This window comes from Dunckerocampus dactyliophorus, chromosome 4 (genome assembly GCF_027744805.1).
Source record: "Dunckerocampus dactyliophorus isolate RoL2022-P2 chromosome 4, RoL_Ddac_1.1, whole genome shotgun sequence".
In the NCBI taxonomy this organism is placed as follows: domain Eukaryota; kingdom Metazoa; phylum Chordata; class Actinopteri; order Syngnathiformes; family Syngnathidae; genus Dunckerocampus; species Dunckerocampus dactyliophorus.
In genome coordinates, this window is record NC_072822.1 from 17,866,146 (window position 1) to 17,888,012 (window position 21,867).

Consider the following 21,867-nt stretch of genomic DNA (forward strand, 5'->3'; position numbering starts at 1 on the left):
AATCCACCTCCAGGCACAAATCATCATTCTTGAAGGTTTATTTTTCTGATGCAATCATGTTGGTTGGGAGGCCACACTACAGCTACACTCTTCTTAAAAGAGGCTGCCAAGTACGAGAAAGAGCATCAAAGCAAAGGAAATCAAGACAATAGCCTTTCGAGGTCACTTAAAATAAATTAGACAAAGTTGTTGTTGCAGGAAATAGGCATTGGAGTTTGTTTAGGAGTGTGTTAGTGAATGTTAGCTGCTTGCTATTATTGTAATTATGTTTTTGTTAGGAGACCAGTTGTCATTTTTAAATCCCCACAGTTGCCTGCTTATGATGGGCATTGATAGTTTAAATATCTCATCTTGTATATTGGGACAGTGTACGCCATCATTACCTGGAACAGGTGCAGTTTCCACTTCACAATGTGTGAGCTTTTACACATTCCATGGAACAAAAATGCTGACTAGAGTTCATCAGTAAAACAAGTTGCTGCTGTTGTAATCGTGCGGATACAAGCCTTCATGTAAAACACAAAGCTTAAGATATAAGACTGTTTCTTGGAAAAAAGCTCATAAAAATAGTTTTAAATGTAACAAAGTCTGGCAAGTCATGCAAAACCTCAAATTGTTTTATAGTCTAGAACTCTTCTGTTATATACCTAGGTATACCTTGGTTTGCAAAATCAACATAGCTGAAATACAAACATAAAAAAAAAGAAATGTACAAAAAAGACCGGTACTCAATAACAGATATTACAAGTCTTTCCTCAAACACAAGGAAGACTTTTTATATCCATCTCAGAGCACAATTTCCTCATTTTTATGCGAACAAGTCTTGTCTCATGTAATTCCCAATGGGCAGCAGGCTCAGAGGGACCCGAAACAACGCTGCAAACTGCACACAGTCTAGAAGCCCCAAATATAGAGGGTTCACAGCTGACTTCATTTGCAGTCAGTGCTTCCCTGCAAGTGTTTTTGAGCCAACATCCTCACAAGTCCTTCATGAGCGACTTCGGTCCTCCTGGGTTCCCACCAGCATTTTACTGTAGAGCTTCTGCTGCTCTTCTTTAAATGTATCTTTTACTTTTGCTCTCTTTAATCCTCCATCCCTGCAAAGAAAGATTTGCTAGTTACTGTGATCACTGCTTGATATCATTTTGTCACACTTAATAAAATGGTCAAAAAATCTACTACAATAGTTAAAAGGTGTTATGCTTTTTCTGCCCCAGATAACACTTTTTTCCAACCAAAAGACATACCACCACCACCACCGGTTAGCATATCGTGGAGTCCACAAACAAATTAGTTTTTGCTGTTCTTATGACAGCTATCATTGAATGTATAGCCTAACGTAGGTAGCTAAACTTAGTAAAATTTCTATCAATAGCTGACAACAAATAGAACTCACTTTACACTCATCTGCAATTTATTACAGCCTATGACATCCATATTCTTATACCATCCAAGGTTGTCACGACTGACATGCACAGCCACCACCGCCCACCCTGAGCTCATGGAGAAAACCAACCAGTAAGAAAAATGTTTATCTTTCTATTCCAATGCTACATTCTGTGTTGTTCAATCAAGAGACATGTTTAGTTTACTTTACTAACATCGTCTTCATGCTACTCAACCTTATCTGGGTCGCTCGGTCTCTTTCCAATGATTACATCACTACTACACTACACTAAATGTTTATTTTTGTGCTTCACCTTAATAGATTTCATCTATTTGAGAGACATGAGATGTCGTGTTTTCTGAATATGTTTAAAATCGTGTCACTGTCAGACATCTAAAATAAAATCCCATTTACAGTTATGTTCTCTAAAACTGTGAGATTGTTTTTGCACTACTGCTGTTAATACTCTGGTTAAATTATGCTGCAAAATATCTATATCTAAAATGTTTTTTTTTTTTTGTTTGACCCTATGGCTGTATGGAGATATCATTATCATGAGCCATGTATCACAAATCATATCGTGAGCTACCCTTAGATTCCCAGCTGTCACACACACAATCGTACAGTTTGTGTGTAAAAGCCATAAAAATGCGTGTTGGTGTCTTACCATAAAAGGTCCACCAGTCCTCCTTGCCTGGCAATAGCCGCTTTGACTCGGTTGGCAAACTGTACAGCATCCTCCCCTTCCTATTGGGAAATATTGATAAATGTAACACAATAATATGTTGCAATAGACCACAAATTAGAGTCTTACCTCTCTGGACATAGGAGGAAGGTACCATACACTACAGACAATGGCCCAGCTGCTCATCATACGTAACAGGTAGTTGACCATTCCAAATTTGCTGCTATTCCAGAAGGCATCTCCAAATCTGGGATCATACTGCAAAGAATACAAACACTCAAATCACATTATCAACACATGGTCATTAATATTCATCAATGATGGCAAAAAGGGGTTTCTCTCACCTTGATAGCTACAGGGTACACTGTGCCTCCAATTTCAAAACTGCCTTTCTTAAACATCATTACTGATGTGTTGTTAATGCATGTACCTGTAGAACCAAAGGTTTCATTAAAAAGACTATTGAGCTTTACAAAAAAAATCATAAATTGGAATGTGCTCTCACCTTCTGGGAAAATAAGAATAGGAAGTTTAGATTTATCTTGCGCATGGTCACTCAACCTGAATTGCCGAAAGAATAATATTAAGTCACCATATCACTGACATTCTTAAAAGGGACTGTATGCAATGGGTTCCCCAGCTTCCTAGAGGGCGCAAACATTACAATGTGCTCTAAGCATGTCATCCTGCCTTCTTCCTCCTTTGAGAACGTCCTCTAATAAAGTACGTCCCGCATAACACACACACGCACACGCGCATTAGGTATGTTTGTTGCAACTACTGCTAATTATTAGGTCTGGGTGACATGGACCAACACTCATATCCAAATATATTTAGGTTGAATATCGATATATATCCTGATATTTTTTAAGCAAAGTGAGTTCAGACAAAATCAAAGCCAAATATGCATGTCAAGTTGTTTTATTAAAATAAACACTTAACATGTGTTTTGGAAATTTTAAAGCTTCATGCAAAATGCACATAAAAAATCTTAGCTAAAAGAAGCCTCTGAAATAAAGTAGGCCATTCTCTTTTCGAAATAAATACAGAAAAAGCCAAATTTTTTTTTTTTTTTTAAATAGCAAACCTTTAGCTATGCTCAAATCCTCAGCTAATAACGAACAAAATATGAAGGAGTGCCTGGTTTAAGAGGAAATTTTAAAAATGTCAGCAACTCAAAAATGCTTTCAATTGAACAGTAGTATTTTATTGGTAAACATTTTTAGAAGACACAAACATGTCCTTATTTTGTGCCAGGAACGTCAACCTGTCAACTGCATAATGGCCGCCACACACGGGAGGCGACATCTCCTCAACTCCATTCATTTTTAGTGGAACCTGCGCGATAGGGCGATTATCACATGTCACCATCCAGCCAAGTGACATGTCAAATTCGTGCATGTGAAAGTTTGTGCTTGTGCGTGTCATGTGACGCAATCCCAGACAGTTTAAAATGTTTCAACTTTTTTCAACTTTCAACTCATCGGCGTCGCCCAGATGACAACCAGTCAGCGGGAGTTTCATTGGTAGGCCAATGAGTGGACAGGATGTTAATCAGTACGCTATACTTGCCGTGTCAGATTTGCTATTTGCCATTTCTAAAAAAATAAAAAAATAAAAAAAAAAGAATATCGAGATATAAAGAAAAAAGCAGCAGCTTGGGAACTCGTTGGCACCAGAGTAAACATATCTGGTAAGTTTACATTAATTTACACTGACATTTATGTAAATTTATCTTCAAAACTAGCAATATCCCGTACTAGCAAGAGTCCTTGATCAACACCAGCCGCTTTTCCTCCTCTGAACTACTTTGACACCCTGAAATTCCCTCCACATCTTACAGCCAATCAAAACATGGGAGACTTGTACAATTCGCACACCACTTTGCTGCGCGAAAGAGTGATTTTCGCAAGTCATCGTCCAGCCAAGCGACATGCGAAATTCGTGTGAAAGTTTGTGTTCGTACGTGTCATCGTGCACACGCTGGCTTGCGTTGAAGTTGAAAAATGTGAAAAAACGTTTCATCGCTGTCGCCCAGACGAGGACCAATCAGCGGGAGTCTCATTGATCGACCAATGAGTGGACAGGATGCTGATCAGTACGCTATACTTGCCTTGTCAGATTTCCCAGAGCTATTTGAGTTTACATTCATTTTACACTGACATTTAAGTTCATCTTCAATGCCAGTAAGCTCTGGATGTGAACATGTCGTTCACGGGTGTCGATGGACACAGAAGCTCGTCACCTCCCGTGTGCATTGTTTGCTACGCGATGGCAAGAGTTTCCCCAATTGCATTTGGCAAACGACCGCAATTGGTGAAATTCATCGCCATCGCGTACGAAACCATGCACACGGGAGGCGACAAGCGATTGTGACCAGCTACACAGGTGAGCGACGCATTCACATCCAGAGCGAATTGTACAAGTCTCCCGCGGTTTGATTGGCTGTCAGATGTGGAGGGAATTTCGGGTTATCAAAGTAGTTCAGAGGAGGAAAAGCGGCCGGTGTTGATCGAGGTCTCTTGCTAGTATTGAAGATTAACTTACATAAATGTCCGTGTAAATTAATGTAAACTTGCCAGATATGTTTACTCTGGCGTCAACGAGTTCCCGAGCCGCTGCTTTTTTCTTTATATCTCAATATTCTTTTTTAGAAATGTCAAATACCTCTGGGAAATCTGACACGGCAAGTATAGCGTACTGATTAGAATCCTGTCCGCTCACTGGTCGATCAATGAAACTCCCGCTGATTGGTCCTTGTCTGGGGGACAGCGATGAAAAATTGAACATATTTCTACTTTCTGGGATCGTACCGCAAGACACGCATCGCATGACACACACCAGCACAAACTTTAACACGCACAAATTTCACGTGTCCCTTGGCTGGACAGTGACGCAATAATCATCCTATCGCGCAGATTCCATTGAAAATGAATGGAGTAGAGGCGATGTCGCCTCCCGTGTGTGGCGCCCATTATTCCTTGCTGTCGCTTCGACTGGAGCTGCCGGGCTTCTGCTCCGCCCCTCCTCCTGCATGCAGGGATGGGGATATACAGCACACATCCAGGTTGTATTGATATCAACGTTGGTTGGTTTTGATATCGTGCTTAAAGTAAATATCGATATATCTCCCAGCCCTACTCCGCTACTCACCTTAGCTATCATTGAATGAAGAGCCTATTTTAACAGCAGGAATGTAAATCAGTGGTTGCCTTTCTGAGACTGCTGGTGTGTGTGCGTGCGTGCGCTTGTTTGTTTGTACACACTATGGCATGTATGTGCATACCAGACATGACATGAGATGAGTGACAGCCATGAACAGCAGTTATTTCATTCAGGCCATATGAAAATGTATTACAATTTTTATACAGTTTAACTCGTAATTGTGAAAATTAGATAATAGATAATTTTAAAATAATCTTCTCTTTTAAACCGCTAATGGTAACATATGCTAGCTGGTGGTGGTGTTCTTATATTCTTTTGGTTGAAAAAAAAATTGAATCTTTAGAGCCAGTTGCATACGGTCCTTTTACAATGTGGGGTCCAAAAAAAATGTAGTTTTACCTTTTGGCCACTAGATGTCTGTCTTTGACCTCTGAGCGTTCAAACCAAATGTGTGGGCAGGCCTTCACCATGGATCTCTGAATGACTCCCATCAGGCCCCCATGAATTTGGCCCACCTGACACACACACACACAATATATAACACGTGCAAAGGGGTCCACGTGTGCCTGTGGAAATTTCAACAGTCGAGCAACTGGTATGGAAAAGCATCAACTTACCATTGCGTAGCAGCCATCGCTGGCCAGAATGATTACGTCAATAGGTGACGTGTGGTTGGCAACACATATTCCTCCGTTTTTGGGTTTATTTTCACTAGAAAATAAAAAAGAAACAGACAATTAAGTTGGCACCTCCACTAGCATTTACCAAGAACCACCAATTCAAACCACATGTGGTTGAATGTCATGACACAGTTACATAACACATTTCTTTAATATATAACATACAGCTAGCTTTTAATGCAATACACTTTTTCTATAGAGCAACAAAGTGAATTATGTAGACGCCATAAACTGTTTGACCTTCTGAGCATGTAAGACTTGCACATACCAAGTCTTCATTCCAGGAATTGAGTTACACTCCCTTTAACAGAGCAGGAGAACATCACTGGTGCATTTATATAACCAAATGACAGAGAAGAGTGTCTTACAACAGGCCCAGTAGCATGTCATTTCAAAGCAGTGTCCCTCCTGCCCAACCACTGCATTGCAAAACAGGCAACCTAAACACCATCAGCCTCTTATTTAACACTATTCACTTCCTGAATTTTGTATTTTCTCTATTACTATGACATAGCTTCACAAAGGGGTCCCTTTAACTTAAAACAGCTCATTGTATATTGTGTATAATTTGAAGTTCTCAATTCTGGGTCCATAAAAGGACAGTGATAAAAATGAATACAAATCAGCGTCATCGTGTATGTCTCAAATTTGCTGTGTTTTTTTTTTTTTTTAAACCTTTGTATATTACTTTTTATATGTAAAAGCCTTATTGTTGAGGGTTTTGTGCTTTGTCCAAACCAATAAATTCTTGAATATTTCAAGTTTGACCCTCTGGCAACCTCCCGTTCACATCCACGCTCACATTCCGACTAACCCACCCTGGCCTCCTTCCTTTGGAGAAAACCCATCTGGCATTATGTAATTTCCTGTAGACCAAGGTGGATCAGGTTTGAGGAGGAAATGCTTCCATTTTTTTTAATGGAAGCATTGAATAAAATTATTTTTTCCCTTTATTTTTAAGGTTTTTTTTTTTTTTTTTTTTTTTTTACAAAAACTGAACATAATTACATAGCTTAGCACTTCAAAAAATAAGTATCCTTTTCTAAGTAAGAAAACATTGTCTGATCATATCAGACAATAACTTAATGGGGACAGTAACTCAAGCATATCCCAAAACACCAAAACGTTAGTTGCATGAATTCTTGGTGTGTGTTTTTTTGTTTTTAAACATGCATCAAACCTGCAAATGTAAGTGAAAATATATTTATATTGGTAATGGTTTAATTCATCTTGAACATGCACACAATTACAGTGGAGCTCATCACATAACACAATTCACAATTGTGCTACAAATGCATGTTTACTTTCAGTCTCAAATAAATAAAAAAAATGTTTTCAGTCTTTATATCTTGATTAATCAGTACTACAACTAATCAAAATTACTACACTTTCACAGCATCTACAAGATTTTACTGTTTGATAGAGTAACATTTACACAATTTCACTCACATCTGCAGTCAATTTCACCTACAATTTTGTATTATTTTACACTAAAAGCCCTCAAAGGGTAGACACACAACCACCAAATCAGGTCACTTAGTGAATGCTGTTACTCTGTACTCTGTAATGCTCTGCCGCTTACCTGTCATGGTATGTTATGATGGCAGTCAGAGCTCTGACACATATTCTGTTGCACATAAGATGAACTTTTTCACTCAGGATGCTTTTTATCCTGCAAGAAGGAGCACACGTTTCACTTTAGCTTTTGGGTGTGTATTGATGGGATGACTAAAACTATGATGTCCAAAAAAAAAGTCTGCGTTGGCATCCACCATACCTTCCATTGGGCAATAAGCCTATAACAGAGGTGAGGAATACCAGCAGGCCAACACCAGTGAAGGCAAGGGTTACCCTGGAACAAACAGGTTCATGTTACAGATGACACAGTAGAGTTAACATAAGTCAACAGGCCAGGGGGGTAAATAGATGCACCAGAAAGAAAACTATATTTCACTTTCCACTGGAACTTTATGACTTAAGCTTATGGATCAACCATCAGCCTCTACAGCCTCTCATTGGGGTCACAGCTGGAGCCTTTCCCAGCTAAATTCTCCTGGGTACAACATGGACTGGTCGCCAGCCAATTGCCGGGCACATATAGCTTATGATCCATCACTATAAAGTTGTTGTTCACTACAACAACTGAAAACACGGCATGCAAGCATCAAGCAAAAGCACTTCCACTGTCACTGACAAAGTTTCTTCAAGAGGGCATACTGGACAGTGACTGGTACTGGGTAACAGACGGAATTAATTTAGATGAGCCAACCTTCCCATTCTGGAGAGCATGCTAATTGTATTGAATGAGGATGGAATCAATACTGAATTGATGACGGCAAAACATTTGTCTGAAAAAAACCCTAATGAGGGACAATATGAGGAAGAGGACACTCAAGAATGATGTGCTGATATGTACACATGTGGCGTGATTTGCTTGCCCAGTATTCACTGGAGGCATACCAGCCACGCTCAGTCAGCACTGACTCACTGTGCTCGTGACACATTCAGTGGTTCTCGCTTGGCTACTCACTGTATGACATTTAATGCACAATCAGGCGGCCTTCCAATTGTTTGCACATCCTTAAAGACAGTTGTAGGCTACTAAACTCTTATCACAACACTTCTGTAGCTAATCTGCACCTGGTACATTTATGCTCCTTTGCCAAACATTTAGATACACCTGCACCTCAAAAGAAGTCTACTAGAAGCTTTGTATAGAACATTCTGCCTTGACAAAGAACGTTCAATTTTGATTGATACTTTCAGAGTGTAATTAATGTAATATGTCAATACTGCATTTCCTCATTTCGTGGCTCCACTCCAACTGACACCATGCATCAACTAGGGCCTTTTGAAATCAGTTGTATTTTTTTCCCCAAATTCCATTTTATCTTTTCCAAATTCTATTTTTTCCATTACATTTTTTTAGAATTCTGTTTTGTTTTTTTTTACCTTTACAACTTTACCAGCATCGAGTGTGTGCTTTTTGGGTTAGTGAATAAAATGTCTGTTAATTAAATGCAAAAATCCTTACATTTATTGATGTAATACATCATACACCATACATCTGTTCATACAGAAACAGATGTAGCTTGGCTAACTTTTATAATGGGATGTAAGCTTCTGCACACACTGCTACAAAATCCTCAACAAACTGTAATACCCGTGCATGTGGTGAAGGAAGGCAAAGTCACCAGTGCAATTCTATTTGCAAGATACTTTTTATGACACCCTTATTTCGTTTACACAATAAGACAGGATGTGGCAAACAGTGCTCTTATTTTGAAGGTCAAAAGTTTGTTGTGTGTGTTCAGAATGTCTACTGACGGTCAAGACGAGCTGGGTGCAAGAATAAACGTTACAACTGAAACTACCAGTCCCACAAGCTTTTTTTTCCCCCTCATCGTTTTGATCAGTGTACTTTGAGGTATACATCCATAACTGCTAAAATAGGTGCAGGTTGGTGTGCCTTAGCCCAATTTAACACCTGGTTCTCACTGAGGTTGAGGTAAAACATGATGCAGTGCATTCTACAACACTACAAAGACAGCAATAATCAACATGTTAAAATTATACCAGTCTGTCAATCAAAACTGAACATTATCATTTTGGATACAGACCTCATAGCTCATTGTGCACGTATACCTAAATATCTAGTGAATTATTTTTAGTGCCCCCTTTTAGTGACTGGAAAAAAATGAAGCACTTAATTAAAATATTACCCAGACAGTAGAGATATGGTGGGCAGCATTGTTGCAATAGCAGTAATGTAACGCTGGCGTGTTCCCAATTAATGTTGATTTCCACTGACAGTACTAACTACTGTCAGTAGTAGCACTATAATATCAGGTAGTGTTACGGTCAAAATATGACTTCTGGCTGTAGTGTGACAATGAGGGTCCTCACAACTTTAGTGTCTCCACCAAAGCTTGAGTAAATATATGTACATTATTTGTACATACCTCAGAGGCAGCAGGAAACCATAGCGGATCAGGAGGCCCAGTCCCCACAGGACTGTCAGCCTCAGACTGATGTAGTGAAAGTTGTAGTTGCTGCGTGTCAGCAGATTCCAAGACTCCAACTCCTCAGCAGAGAACCGCTTCGTCACTTCATCGTCCATGATGCTCTCCACTCCTCTCCGAGCAAAGTAGAAAATATCAGACATCTCAAACTCAGGGGCTGAGTCTAGGTCTCTGTTGCTGCCACTGCGCCGAATTTCCTTGATCTCTTCTTCCAAAGAAGTGGGCTCTTTTGCAATGATAGCTAGGGTAGTTCAAAAGGAGGATGGTGTCAGCAATACATTCACTCCTGACCAAAATTTTAAGACCAGATGAAAATTTGCAGAAATTTACATTTTGCAATGTTGGATCTTAAGCTTCAAAATTCAAAAATAAAAAGTGGGAGTGCGGCAAAAAAAGAGTAAGCAATTTATTGCAAACAAGCATTAAAGTGAAATAGGCTGTTTATCAGCTGATCCAAAGTTTAAGACCAAAGCCATTAAAAAGCCAAAATCTTGGCAAAAATTTGGATTCAATGTCATTTTCTGTCAGGTATTCACACTATTATGATGTCTTTATAGCAAAGGCTAAAAAGCTTTCTCTCTTTGAATGCAGTCAGACTGTTGAGCTGCATAAGCAAGGCCTCTCGCAGTGTGCCATTGCTGCTGAGGTTGGACGTAGTAAGTAAGACATTTTAAATGTTTTAAAACAAAAAATACGGGAATGTTTGTGCTGTGGCTAACAGCATGAATGTCCTGACTTTGTTGAATGAGTAAAAGTAAAAAAAAAAAATGTCATGGGACCCAGGGCCCCATGGGGTCCTGGCTGCAGCCCTGCTATTGGCTATATATGAAAAAAGGAACCATAAAACCACCTTAAAATATCTTCGAATTACTTCTTCAAAAGAAAATATATCACTCGTGAAACTTACAGAGGATGAGACACTTTGAGACTTTGGATGTGAGATCGAGTACACTGGTGGAGCCCTAGCAGGAATTCCAGATAGCACATAGGTGAGCTCCAAGTGCGAGAGCAGTTGGCAAACCCAGTGTCTTCCACCGCTGACAAAGGCAGATTAATTCAATTATTTTTTGGGTTATTTGCTTAGCCTTCTGACTGTCACGCACATACGGGCGAGTGTTGTCCAGTGTTTTGGCTGCGTTAGCTACCGTGACTGATGATCACACCGTGACCCTCAAAAACTCACCATACTCCGTCAAGTGTTTGTTCTTCAAATACCGTATTAAATTTAAGCTTTTTAACATGCTATGGCCATGCAGTAACAAGTACATTCATGATTTCACAGAGCCCATCGATAGGAACTAACGCTACATCCATCAACAACAGCTGCATAGAAAGAACGTGTCTGTTTGCAATTACTAGTCATGGTAGATTTCATGAGAGCGATCCAATAGTGCAAAATTAATTTTAATTCTTGCAATTTTTCAACTAGTCTTAAAATTTTGATCAGGAGTGTATATGGAACATGAACACATGCAAAGAATCACAGCAAATCACATCTTACCATTTGAGTAGGGTTTGTACAAGGGATGATTCTTTTCTTTGGCTCCTCTCTCTAGCCTCACTGTAGCCCACTACAAAACAAGAGTAAATGAGTTTTCCAAAATGAAAATGTAAATCGCACATGTGCCTCTTATTCAGTACTATAAGCACAGTGTTTCCCATACATTTCACTTATTTGTAGAGACTCGCTACGAATAAATTTGGACTGCCACAAATAGATTTGGCGCTACCTATTTTCCCCCATTCACTGTCTGTGCAATGAAGCTTGTCGTTCCATCTCTGTATAGTAGATAACATCGTGACTCTGCTTCTTAACACTTGCGTACCTGGTCTGCCAGACATAAGAAGACCTAGCAAGAGTAGGGCTCAGCCATATGGCAAAAAAACAAACAAACATCAAGACATACTTTTCATATCATCCAATCTCGACTATCACAATTTTTTATATTGTTTTTAAGCTGGCAGTTTTACAAGCATCTGTACTAAACACTGAAAAAAAAAAAGTAGAGAGATTAGTTCAAAATTGTATTAACATACAGAGTAAATAAAGCAAATTATACTACATTATCTAGTGGTGCAACGATTCCTCAAATAATTTGAGTACCTCGATAACAAACAATAATCAAGGATTTTTTTGAGAAATCGCTTACGTCACCAATGCGCTTACGTCACCCATGCAAGGACGAAGAAGGAAGCGAATGTTTGAAGGCACGGGGAGATTGAGGCTAAAGAAATGCCACGAAAGAGAAGGAAAACAAAATGTAAAAAAAAAAAAAAAAAAAAAAAAAAGACAAAATGTGACTAAATGGCAAGTTGAACACAGTGACATGTATCTGTCATGTTATGTATCTTATGTGTTGCATCATCTCCTCCTGAATGAAGGGGAAGATCCGCAAAAAAGTCACATTAACGTAGCGCAAATCAGTGAGATTAAGGTTATTGTACCTTGCTAACATTATGTTAGCCGTGTGGAGGACTAGTCTTTGACTACTGTCGAATGTGTGGCAGTTTATTACGATGGTAACGTGACTTCATACATATTTAATCTGCAAAAACAGCACAGTGAGTTAAGATGGAAAATAGCTGCGCTATATTTTATTATATATTTTTATGTGTATATTTTTTTAAATAGTTCCAATGCAATAAAATATAAAATAAGAACATGAAAGTTATCATTCTAAATACAATAAATTAAAACAATACACCTTTAACTAAAAATAAATTAACATACTGTAAATGAAGGACCAAGAAACACAAACGTATTCTTATATAACATATGTAATACATCAATTATCTACTCAGAGATGGGTGGAGTAGCCAACAAAACAACTGTACTCATTTAGGAGTATTGTTACTTTTCAACAACTTTACTCATGAAAAAAATATAGATGTTACACATTGGTATCTGTTGATATCGGAATCGGAAATTGAGAGTCGGACAATATCGGCATATCAGTTAACAGCAAAATAGCCAATATCGGACATTCCTACTCATATTTATAAATGAAATAAGTAAATATATGTAACTCTATGTTTATACTAGGAGGTAGATGTTTGGGACAAAGTAGCCCACAGGCTTAATTTTTTATTTTTTTACATATTGACCACAATTGATTTGAAATAAAATATCTATCAAATATCATAAAAACGTTTCACTACACTTCACAACTGCACCACAAAATGAACACAAAATAATTTATTTACAAATATACAGTAACACCATGAACTATTAATTTTCACATTTGGAACTAATCAGTGTGTGTGTGTGCGCGCATGTGCATGCGTTAAAATTTCCCAACAATGTGTAACCTCCTGCACGGTACACTCCACGCTCTCTCACTTCCTCCTTGCTGGCAAATGAGCCATGCCAAGTGCTCATCAAATGCACTTCTGCCTCCTTGTGGCCGTTTTATGGCTTAAAACTGCTTGAAAAGTGACCTCTTTTATTGTGCACTTGGGTCATCACCTCTTTTTGCCTCTCGTGCAAAAAAAACATAAAAGCCGTATTAATACATCGTTGGGAGTGAGTGTTTGGGTTTAAAAAAACGTATAAATATGTCTTTGGTATCGAATGAGTTACTCACAACACAGATTAGCTAGTCAAGTTAAAATTGAGACCATTTACTGCTGTTTTGGTCCTGTGGCTGCACCACTAGTATTGGCTAAACTGCTGCTCCATGTGCTGGCTGCAGTGGCAGGCTGTGCAGACTAGGGATGTCTTGGTCCAATATTGATATCGGATATCGGGCCGATATCAGCACAAAAAAACAAACAAAAAAAAAAACACATCAACAGATTACATCGGCCTGCATCTCAAATCTCTGATATTGCCACATATGATACAAGGAGTCGATTCCAGACTCTGCCATAGCACGTCTATCCAGCAGCGACTGGATAGAGCCCATGTGATTACAGCAGCAGTGTTTGCTAGCGTGCTAACAAAGTAGCAAACAGCACCCCGAGTGTAGACTCTGCATTTTCATGCTTTCTGTATGCTCAAGCATAGTTAGAGCATGGAGAACCTGTTTACGATATTCTAAATATGGTTTTTAACATTTTGAGAGCCCTCTAGACATGAAATAACAGCAATATAGTCTCCATTACATTTGTATTACACAACATAGTAGATAAAAATCTGAGAAAATAAGCCATTTGCGACATAAATACAACTTGTGCTCGTGTGTCGCACTCCTATTAGGAGTGAAATGATTCCTTGATAATTCGAGTACTACAATTACAGAAAGTAATTTTTCAGCACTGAGGAATCGTAACACGCTTAAGTCACCAACGCACCAACGTCACCCATGCAGACGAAGAAGCGGCTGTTTGGTTGTAGGAGCGGTAATATTAAAGAGAAATATAAGAAGAAGAAGAAGAAGAAATAAAACTGATCATTATCGACAAAATGAAACCAATTGGTTGTTCATTATTAAGTGAAATGTCTTTTCTCTTAGTTATAATTGCTCTTTAATAAGCAAAAATATGTTTTGTCTGATTACTAGATGAATCAAAGGAATTTTCAGTAGAATACTCAATTAATAAAATGCATTTGATAGCTGCAGCCCTAATTATGATTGTCATCTTATTATTGTGCTTGTTTCAAATCATTTAAACCTGCAATTAAATGCCTGTTGTACTGGAGATCAAGTCTGGTGGTTGTCTCACTGAACAATTACTGACACCTAGTGACCAATGTAGTATATTACATTCACAATTAGAATGCATGTTCTGCCTTGTAGCTAAATGAGAGAAAATACTTCATTTAGCAATTTAAGCTTGAAAATGCTTAATTTGATACAGCCATTTTAGAGATGGCTGTATCAATTAGGTGGTGGTACGTCAAATGATTAAACAGATTTGGTGTGTTGCCCGTTTTTAAGGGCACCGACCGCCGACATACCTTGCACGTCGACTTCATTTGCTCCACATCACTTTGGAGATACCCACACCACCACCACACAACCCACATTCAGACACCTCTCTTTTCAACAATAGCCTCATCGTCGGAGGGTAACTCTAAGTCACGGCTGACTTGTATCTATTTCGCTGCCATCAGCTCCGCGTTTAGCTCCAAGTTCGGACATTCTGTTTATGTCTTCGGCAAAAGGTTTACTCTGATTGGCTGTTGTCACTGACATTTCCGCCATGTTTGATCAAGTAAATATGCTCACAGCTGATCACTGTAATCGACCTGAAATTTATCGCAATCACTGATCTCAATCATATAACTACCCAGCCCGAAGCAGGAGGGATCAGTGTTCCCAACTTAGTGGCTTTGTTGCGACTAGAGACAAATCTAGCAACTTTCTCTAGTCTTATTGGACCCCTTTGAAGACTAACATTAAAACATGTATCGCTCTTCTAAACAAGCAGCTGGTGCTGCTGTGAGCCAAAAAGGACAGACAGAAGGAAGTATTTCTAAACATATTTGTTTTGCTTTTCATGTTTTTTCCCACTTTTTGTCTCTCACATAATCCATAAAAATCACACACACATGTCCTGGCCATGGTCATTAGATGTCACTCTGCTAATATCAACACATACACTCAAAATCTTAGGACCAGTTAAAAAATTGCTAGAATTTGCATTTTGCACATTTGGATCTTAATGAGGTTTTAAGTAAAGCTACAATACGCAAAAGCAAGAAGGGGGAGTGAGACAAAAAGCACTTTGAAAAAGTAATTTATTGAAAACAACAATTCAATTGAAACAGAATGTTTATCAGCTGATCAAAAGTTTAAGACCATCGCTCAAAAAAATAACAAAAAACTCTCCAAACCAGAACAAAAAATGTTCTCAGTAGGACTCAGTAATGAGTAGCTCCACCGTTCTTGTGAATCCCTTCAAAACTTTGTTTGGGCATGCTTGATGCAAGTGTTTCCAGGAAGCTAGTGGGAACTTTGCTCCAAGTGGTGAGGATGGCTTCACGAAGGGCATCAACTGTCTGGAACTGATGGCCATTCCAAAAGAGTGATGTTATTCTCCCTGAAGAAGTCCACACAGACGAGGGCCCTCAGTCATGAGGGATGCCCGCTGCAACATCTGCACGTAAGCATGCGCCATTTGACGACCCTGCACCACCTGAAGCTCCAGTGTTCCACTGAATAAAAAAGCACCCCAAATCATGATGGACCCCCTCCACTGTGCCGGGTAGAAAACATCTCAGGTGGGATCTCCTTGTCATGCCAGTAACATTGGAACCCATCTGGACCGTCAAGGTTACATTTTTTCTCATCAGAGAATAAAACTTTTTTTCACCTTTCAATGTCCCATGTTTGATGCTCCCTGGCAAAGTCTAAACGGGCAGTTTTGTGGCGTTGAAGGAGACTAGGTCTTTGAATTTGTTTTTTTTTTTTTAAACCCTTTTCCCACAGATGCCGTCTGATGGTTATTGTGCTGCAGTCGACACCAGTAAGGGTCTTCATATGGTGTAAGACCGCCCTGTGTCTTGATGGACAGCCAATCAGATCCTCCGGCTCAGCGCAGGTGTGATTTTTTGGGTCTATCACTTGACTTTTTTGTTCCATAATGCTCAGGCTCTTTCAAAAAATGTAGAATGACTGTCTTACTGCGCCCAACTTCAGCAGCAATGGCACGCTGTGAGAGGCCTTGCTTATGGAGTTCAAAAAGAGAAAGCTTCTTAGCTTTAGCCATCAGGAGGGCACGACAGTGTGAATGCCTGACAGAAAAAGAACATTTTGAGCAGATTTTGGCTTTTATAGCCTGTGGTCTTAAACTTTTGATCAGGTGATAAAAAACCTATTTTAGTTTTTTTTTGTTTGTTTAAATTACAAGTTAATTAAGTTAAAACTTCATTAAAGACCCAAATGTGCAAAATGCAAATTGTAGCAATTTTTCAACTAGTCTTAAGATTTTGATCAGGAGTGTATAACAGAACAAATGATCACTATTTTTTTGTACATTTACAATGGTGGTTAAATAATTTTGAGTGTTACATAATTTGCTAATTTGTTAAATAATTTTAAATTTGCGTAGTGCTCGTTTAATTCAACCTAAAAGGCCTTCCTTTAAGCAACAAAAATAGGGAGGTACTTAGGAGCTGAGCGGAAAAGTACACAATGTTCTCTTAACTGTGAGCCAAAAAAGTACAGGAAAGAAATGGACTGGGAGGCACGTCAGAAGTTTCAGATTACAATTTGATACAACACCACAAAGCATGATACATTTGAATAACGTTAGTGAGCACATTAAGGTGCAGTCATGTCAAGTAGGCATGTCTGAACACACTGGAATTAGCCTCCAGCATTTGCATTTGGCACTGCAGATGCTTTAGCTCACATCTGATAGGGCCAACATAGGTTTTACAGTAGATATAACATAGTCAAAGTATCACAAACTGTGAGAACCTTACTTAAAGCACACTGACAACATGCCATGAAAAGGTCCTGCTTTTTACTGATATGATCAGGAGAAGAATTAATGTCAAACCATGAAACCTTGATTAAATTTAGAACACTCAGTTCTGCATGTGTCTTTTTAACACTACATTCCTCATTATTGCTACTGGAATCACAAGCTAGGAAAATTTCCTCCAGCTTCCTTTGGCCCATTTGTTTCTGGCACAAGAGCTGCTTCATGTTATACAAGTTGTACTCGATTAACGGTCTAGGAGTCCTGAAAAGTAATTTAAACTCACTAACCCCATTATTAAAAAAGGCTGCAATTTGTACTTGAGGCAGTTGGAGCTGTGACACAGACTATAGTTGGTGATGAGCAACACCCCACCTTGCCAAAGGTTACATAACAGCAGTAGCACTGAGATTGCAGTGTTAATCCATATCTGCCACATAATGCAATGACCACTGGGTACATGCTGTACAGTACAAGTCTGAAAGCAGCTGTATGAAACTACACCAACAAGTAACAATAGAAGCTTTATGGTTTAACATGTCACGCCCCCCCTTCAAAACATTCATTTTGTGAACACAAAGTTATGGTACAAGCACTTACCTCAAAGAGCTTCAATAATGATTTCATGTAGAGACGTCGAATGCCAAAAGACACCCCAAAGATGGCGGGCACAATGATGAAGACGAGCAGCAACGTGAACCACACGGTGAAGGAGATACCCAGGAGGATACACACCAAGCTGTCAAAGGGGTTGAAGAACAGCTCCATGTTGACAACAAGCGAGTGGTGAGGTCTTCTTGATTGTTGAGTAAGACGAGTAGAGCAGAAGAAGTCTCGAGCTCCACGTCGTGGCACCAAGTGGCCCTTATCTGGTGTCAACACAAGGTCTCATATGGACGACTATATGATGGAGCTGCGCCTCAGACTGCACAGAGAATCTTTGATCATCTTGATGTTGCCCTCATGGGCAATGTTAAAGCAGAAACTAGTTCCATTGTTCCATCAATCTGTACATCTTTAACATCCAGATGTCCTTCTTGTTGTATGCAGCAAGTGTTCCATTGGGGGAATTGTAAAGAAAAAATTACAGCTGGACACAGCAGGTAGCTGGCCTGCGTGATGAACATCCACAGTGAGAAGTTGGCCTGGAAAAAAACAAAAAGCTGTGTATCATCACAAAATGTTCTGTTCAATTTGAACTTATCTATATCTCGCTTGTACAGGCCTATAATAATCATTAGAAAGCGTTTTTGCCATTGGTAAGCACAGATGATACAGTGTGTTTGTTCCGTTCAGTCAAGCTTACTTAGCAGCAGGCCTGTCACAATAATTTATAAATCAATTAACTGAATGATAAAAAAAAACTAAGTTGATAATTATGCTGGCCTCGATAAATTAACATGTGCATGCAGGCGTGTCTGTTTCATCTCTCTTTACCACACAAGTTGGATGACAAGAGGGTTCACTCTGCGTCTGTTTGTGCGCGTTGATGCCCCAGTGGAATGAACAGAGAGAGTGAACACTCCTCTCAGACATTACGTGTAGGCAGGGCTACTAGTGAGTGGATACACAGTGCTAGCAGCAAGTTAGCATATGCTGGCTCACGAGGCTAACATGAATGAAGGCATAGAAGTGATGGTTTCTAAGGCAAATACCACCACCCCAGTGTGGGAAATATTTCAGTTTTCAACAGAATGAACAACGTGAGCGCACGAACCGATATGTCGCATTTGTTCGAAAGTATTTACGAGAAAGAAGGGCAATACGACCAGTGCTTACTGAGGCGTTTGGTCAGCAAAGTAAATATAAACAGACAGCGCAAAATGATGCGCGCTCACAGACAGTGTCGCTCGCTACGTTGCAAAAGACATGCAACCTTTCAATATGGTTGAAAAGCCAACATTTCGGGAAATGTTACAAATGTTTGACAGACAGGACAAATTGCCTGGGAGAACGTACATGTCACAAACAGCATTTCTTGAACTGTATAACTGAGTGAAAAAGACATGTTGAAGGACATCAGAAACATTGCATTTTACTCTGCCACCACAGATATGTGGTCCAGCTCAAATATGACTCCCTGCATTAGTATAACAATACACTACATAACTGTGTTTTTGTATTGGAGTGTTCTTTTTCTTAACTTTTCTTTACTTTTTGGTTATCATTGTGATTTTTGAAGTGCAATTTTTTCAAAAAGAGATTGAGAGTCCATTTTATTTTCTTTGAGGTTTTCTTTTTTAATTTAATTTAATATGTTTGTTTAATTAAATGTAATTTGCATCTGTCTAAGTTTAAGTTAAATAAGTTTATTGCTTTTGATAGCATCTACTCATCAATATTATGAAATTAATGAAAAAAATTGTCAATAATATCGATTATTCACAATAATTTGTAGGACAATTATCGTGCATGAACAATTTGTTATTGTGACAGGCTTAATTAGCAGTGCTGTATCCATTCAACTGTTTTAACTCTGTGGGGTCCGTAAATACTTTTTTGTCTTTGCAGGTATATTTTGGCTCATAACTTTGGTTGTGTTGCTCCATAATGCACAATTTTTTCCTATTTCCCTTTTTATGAAAAATCATAAAATTCAAATTTAAAATGTATTCCTAGGTCAACCAGACACGTAGGCCAATTTCCCACCTTTTCGGTTCCCTACACAACAACAAAAAAGTCTACTCCCAAAAACTGCTATAAAAACATAAGATTAATTTTTTTTGCTTAGATATTTCAATCAACTTAAGTGCTAACAAAAAATACCAAACATAAATATCTTTTATCATTTTAACAATCGAAATGCCCATTTGATTCAATGATGTCACTGTTTTTGCTGAGAAAAATATACACAAAATGAGTTATTTTCCATATAATACGTGTTGGGGGCTTGGTGCTCTATGTCAAAGGCTTAACTAAACATAAGATGAGTAATATAATTTACTTTGATGCTTTGTATTTTTTTGTAGGGTCAGATTCCAAATTTCCAACCCTTTCCAGGTCCCTAGAGGCCAAAAAAAGTCCCATTGACATCCATTATAAGCACAATTGTTCAACACATTGTAATTAGACAATATAAGCATGCATTTTCTAATTTCAAGGTTTCATTTTGTTGAAAAATAGTCAAAGTTGTCATTTTTTATGTTTATAACAGATTGGACAATTTTCACATTGTAGGTGATGCAATTAGTCCAATTTGTCAAATTTACGTTTCGGTGCGGAGGGGGGCTTGCTGACGTAATAGTCCATGACACGTTTGCAAAAAGTCAGCAGCACCATAAATAAGCATATGTTTAGAACTGCAAACAAGCTGCTCTGCTGTAGCTGTTTTTTGCAGGTGTGAGGGAGAAGCTTGCAGTTCCACATCGTGCTCAATAAAAGTGATTTGTGCACGTATAGCAGAGTCTGCAAAAGTATACACTAGCCTACCCTAATCTTTAACATAGAGCCGTAGCCCCCTAACATTTATTATATGGAAAATAACTCATTTTTAATGTATTTTTCTAAGCAAAAGCAGTGACATAATTGAATCAATTTGGCATTTAGAGGGTTGAAATAATAAAAAATATTTACACATTGGATATTTTTATTAAAACTCAAGTTGATAGAGAGATCTAAGCAAAACAAAAAGTTGACAAAATATGTTTTAATAGCTATTTTGGGGAGTCGACTCTTTTGTCCTGTAGGGAGAGCTAAAGGTGGTTAAGGGGAAAGTGACGCCATCAACAGTTTACCAACCACACAGAAGTAGATAGCGTGTCGGAGGCCCCCTTTCACCCTCTACTGATAATTCAACTGGACGGCTAACGAGAATCCCCGTCTACTGTTAGCTTCTTCACTGGCACTCACATCAACACTTTCTGCCAACATAAACTGACGGTGTTAAAACCCAAGTGTGCTGTTCGAGAGCCAGGCAGCTAAAATGCACACAAAGCTACCATGGGGCTACAATACGCTTGAGTTAGCTTAAAGCTAGCCGAATGGCACATCAGGTTTGATCCCGGGTGTGTTCCAGCTCGCGGGTTAGCTTGCTAACGGCCGCGGCTTCGGAATGAACTGCTGAGCCAAGGCTTTTGTTGTCAACGTGGATTAAGTAGTCCTCTTTACTTTTACAACCAGCCAAATCACGTGTGAAAGATAAGTAAAAATGGAATGCTAGACCCACCTTCGATAGACTTAGATTTGGGCTCCGGAGTCCATCGCTTGTCTTTGTCCTGTATAGACTGAAGATAGAATCCACCCGGCGGACAACGTGATCAAACAGGCCACTAGGAGCTTGTTGTGTGGTTTTACAACCACAAGACACGCTTGCCTCGCAGCGACCCCCGCTGGTTGGAAGGTGATACTACTCACATTATGGCTGCTGCTTGATTGGATACTGCGTAAATGCACACATATGTTACTACTCCCACATACTGTATTATTATGCAAAACTAGTTAACACATTTACAAATAAACGGCTGTAGCGCGCCAGGGGGAAAACGGCTCACATCCAGTATTTGTTAAATAAACTGCATAAATGTTCCCATGTTTCCAGTGATGTCATCACATACCAAT

General features: G+C 39.0%; 1 protein-coding gene across 2 annotated transcripts; it reads right to left on the reverse strand.

Annotated features, from left to right (window-relative positions):
• Positions 1-22: 22 nt before the first annotated feature.
• LOC129179263 (glycerol-3-phosphate acyltransferase 4) lies at positions 23-21,679 on the reverse strand. Of its 2 annotated transcripts, XM_054772268.1 has the most exons (13): positions 21,476-21,676; positions 17,911-18,455; positions 11,441-11,510; positions 9,880-10,180; positions 7,695-7,769; positions 7,500-7,589; positions 5,855-5,948; positions 5,637-5,752; positions 2,578-2,633; positions 2,417-2,502; positions 2,202-2,330; positions 2,055-2,134; positions 23-1,097 (listed from the first exon to the last, which is right to left on the reverse strand). In XM_054772268.1, exons 2-13 carry the CDS (start codon positions 18,076-18,078, stop codon positions 989-991), a joined length of 1,374 nt encoding a protein of 457 aa, XP_054628243.1. In that variant the 5' UTR covers positions 18,079-18,455; positions 21,476-21,676; the 3' UTR covers positions 23-988. The 2 variants fall into 2 exon arrangements, with proteins under 2 accessions (XP_054628243.1, XP_054628244.1); XM_054772269.1 differs by lacking the exons at positions 7,500-7,589; positions 7,695-7,769 and having other exon boundaries at positions 21,476-21,679.
• Between the last annotated feature and the right edge of the window lie 188 nt (positions 21,680-21,867).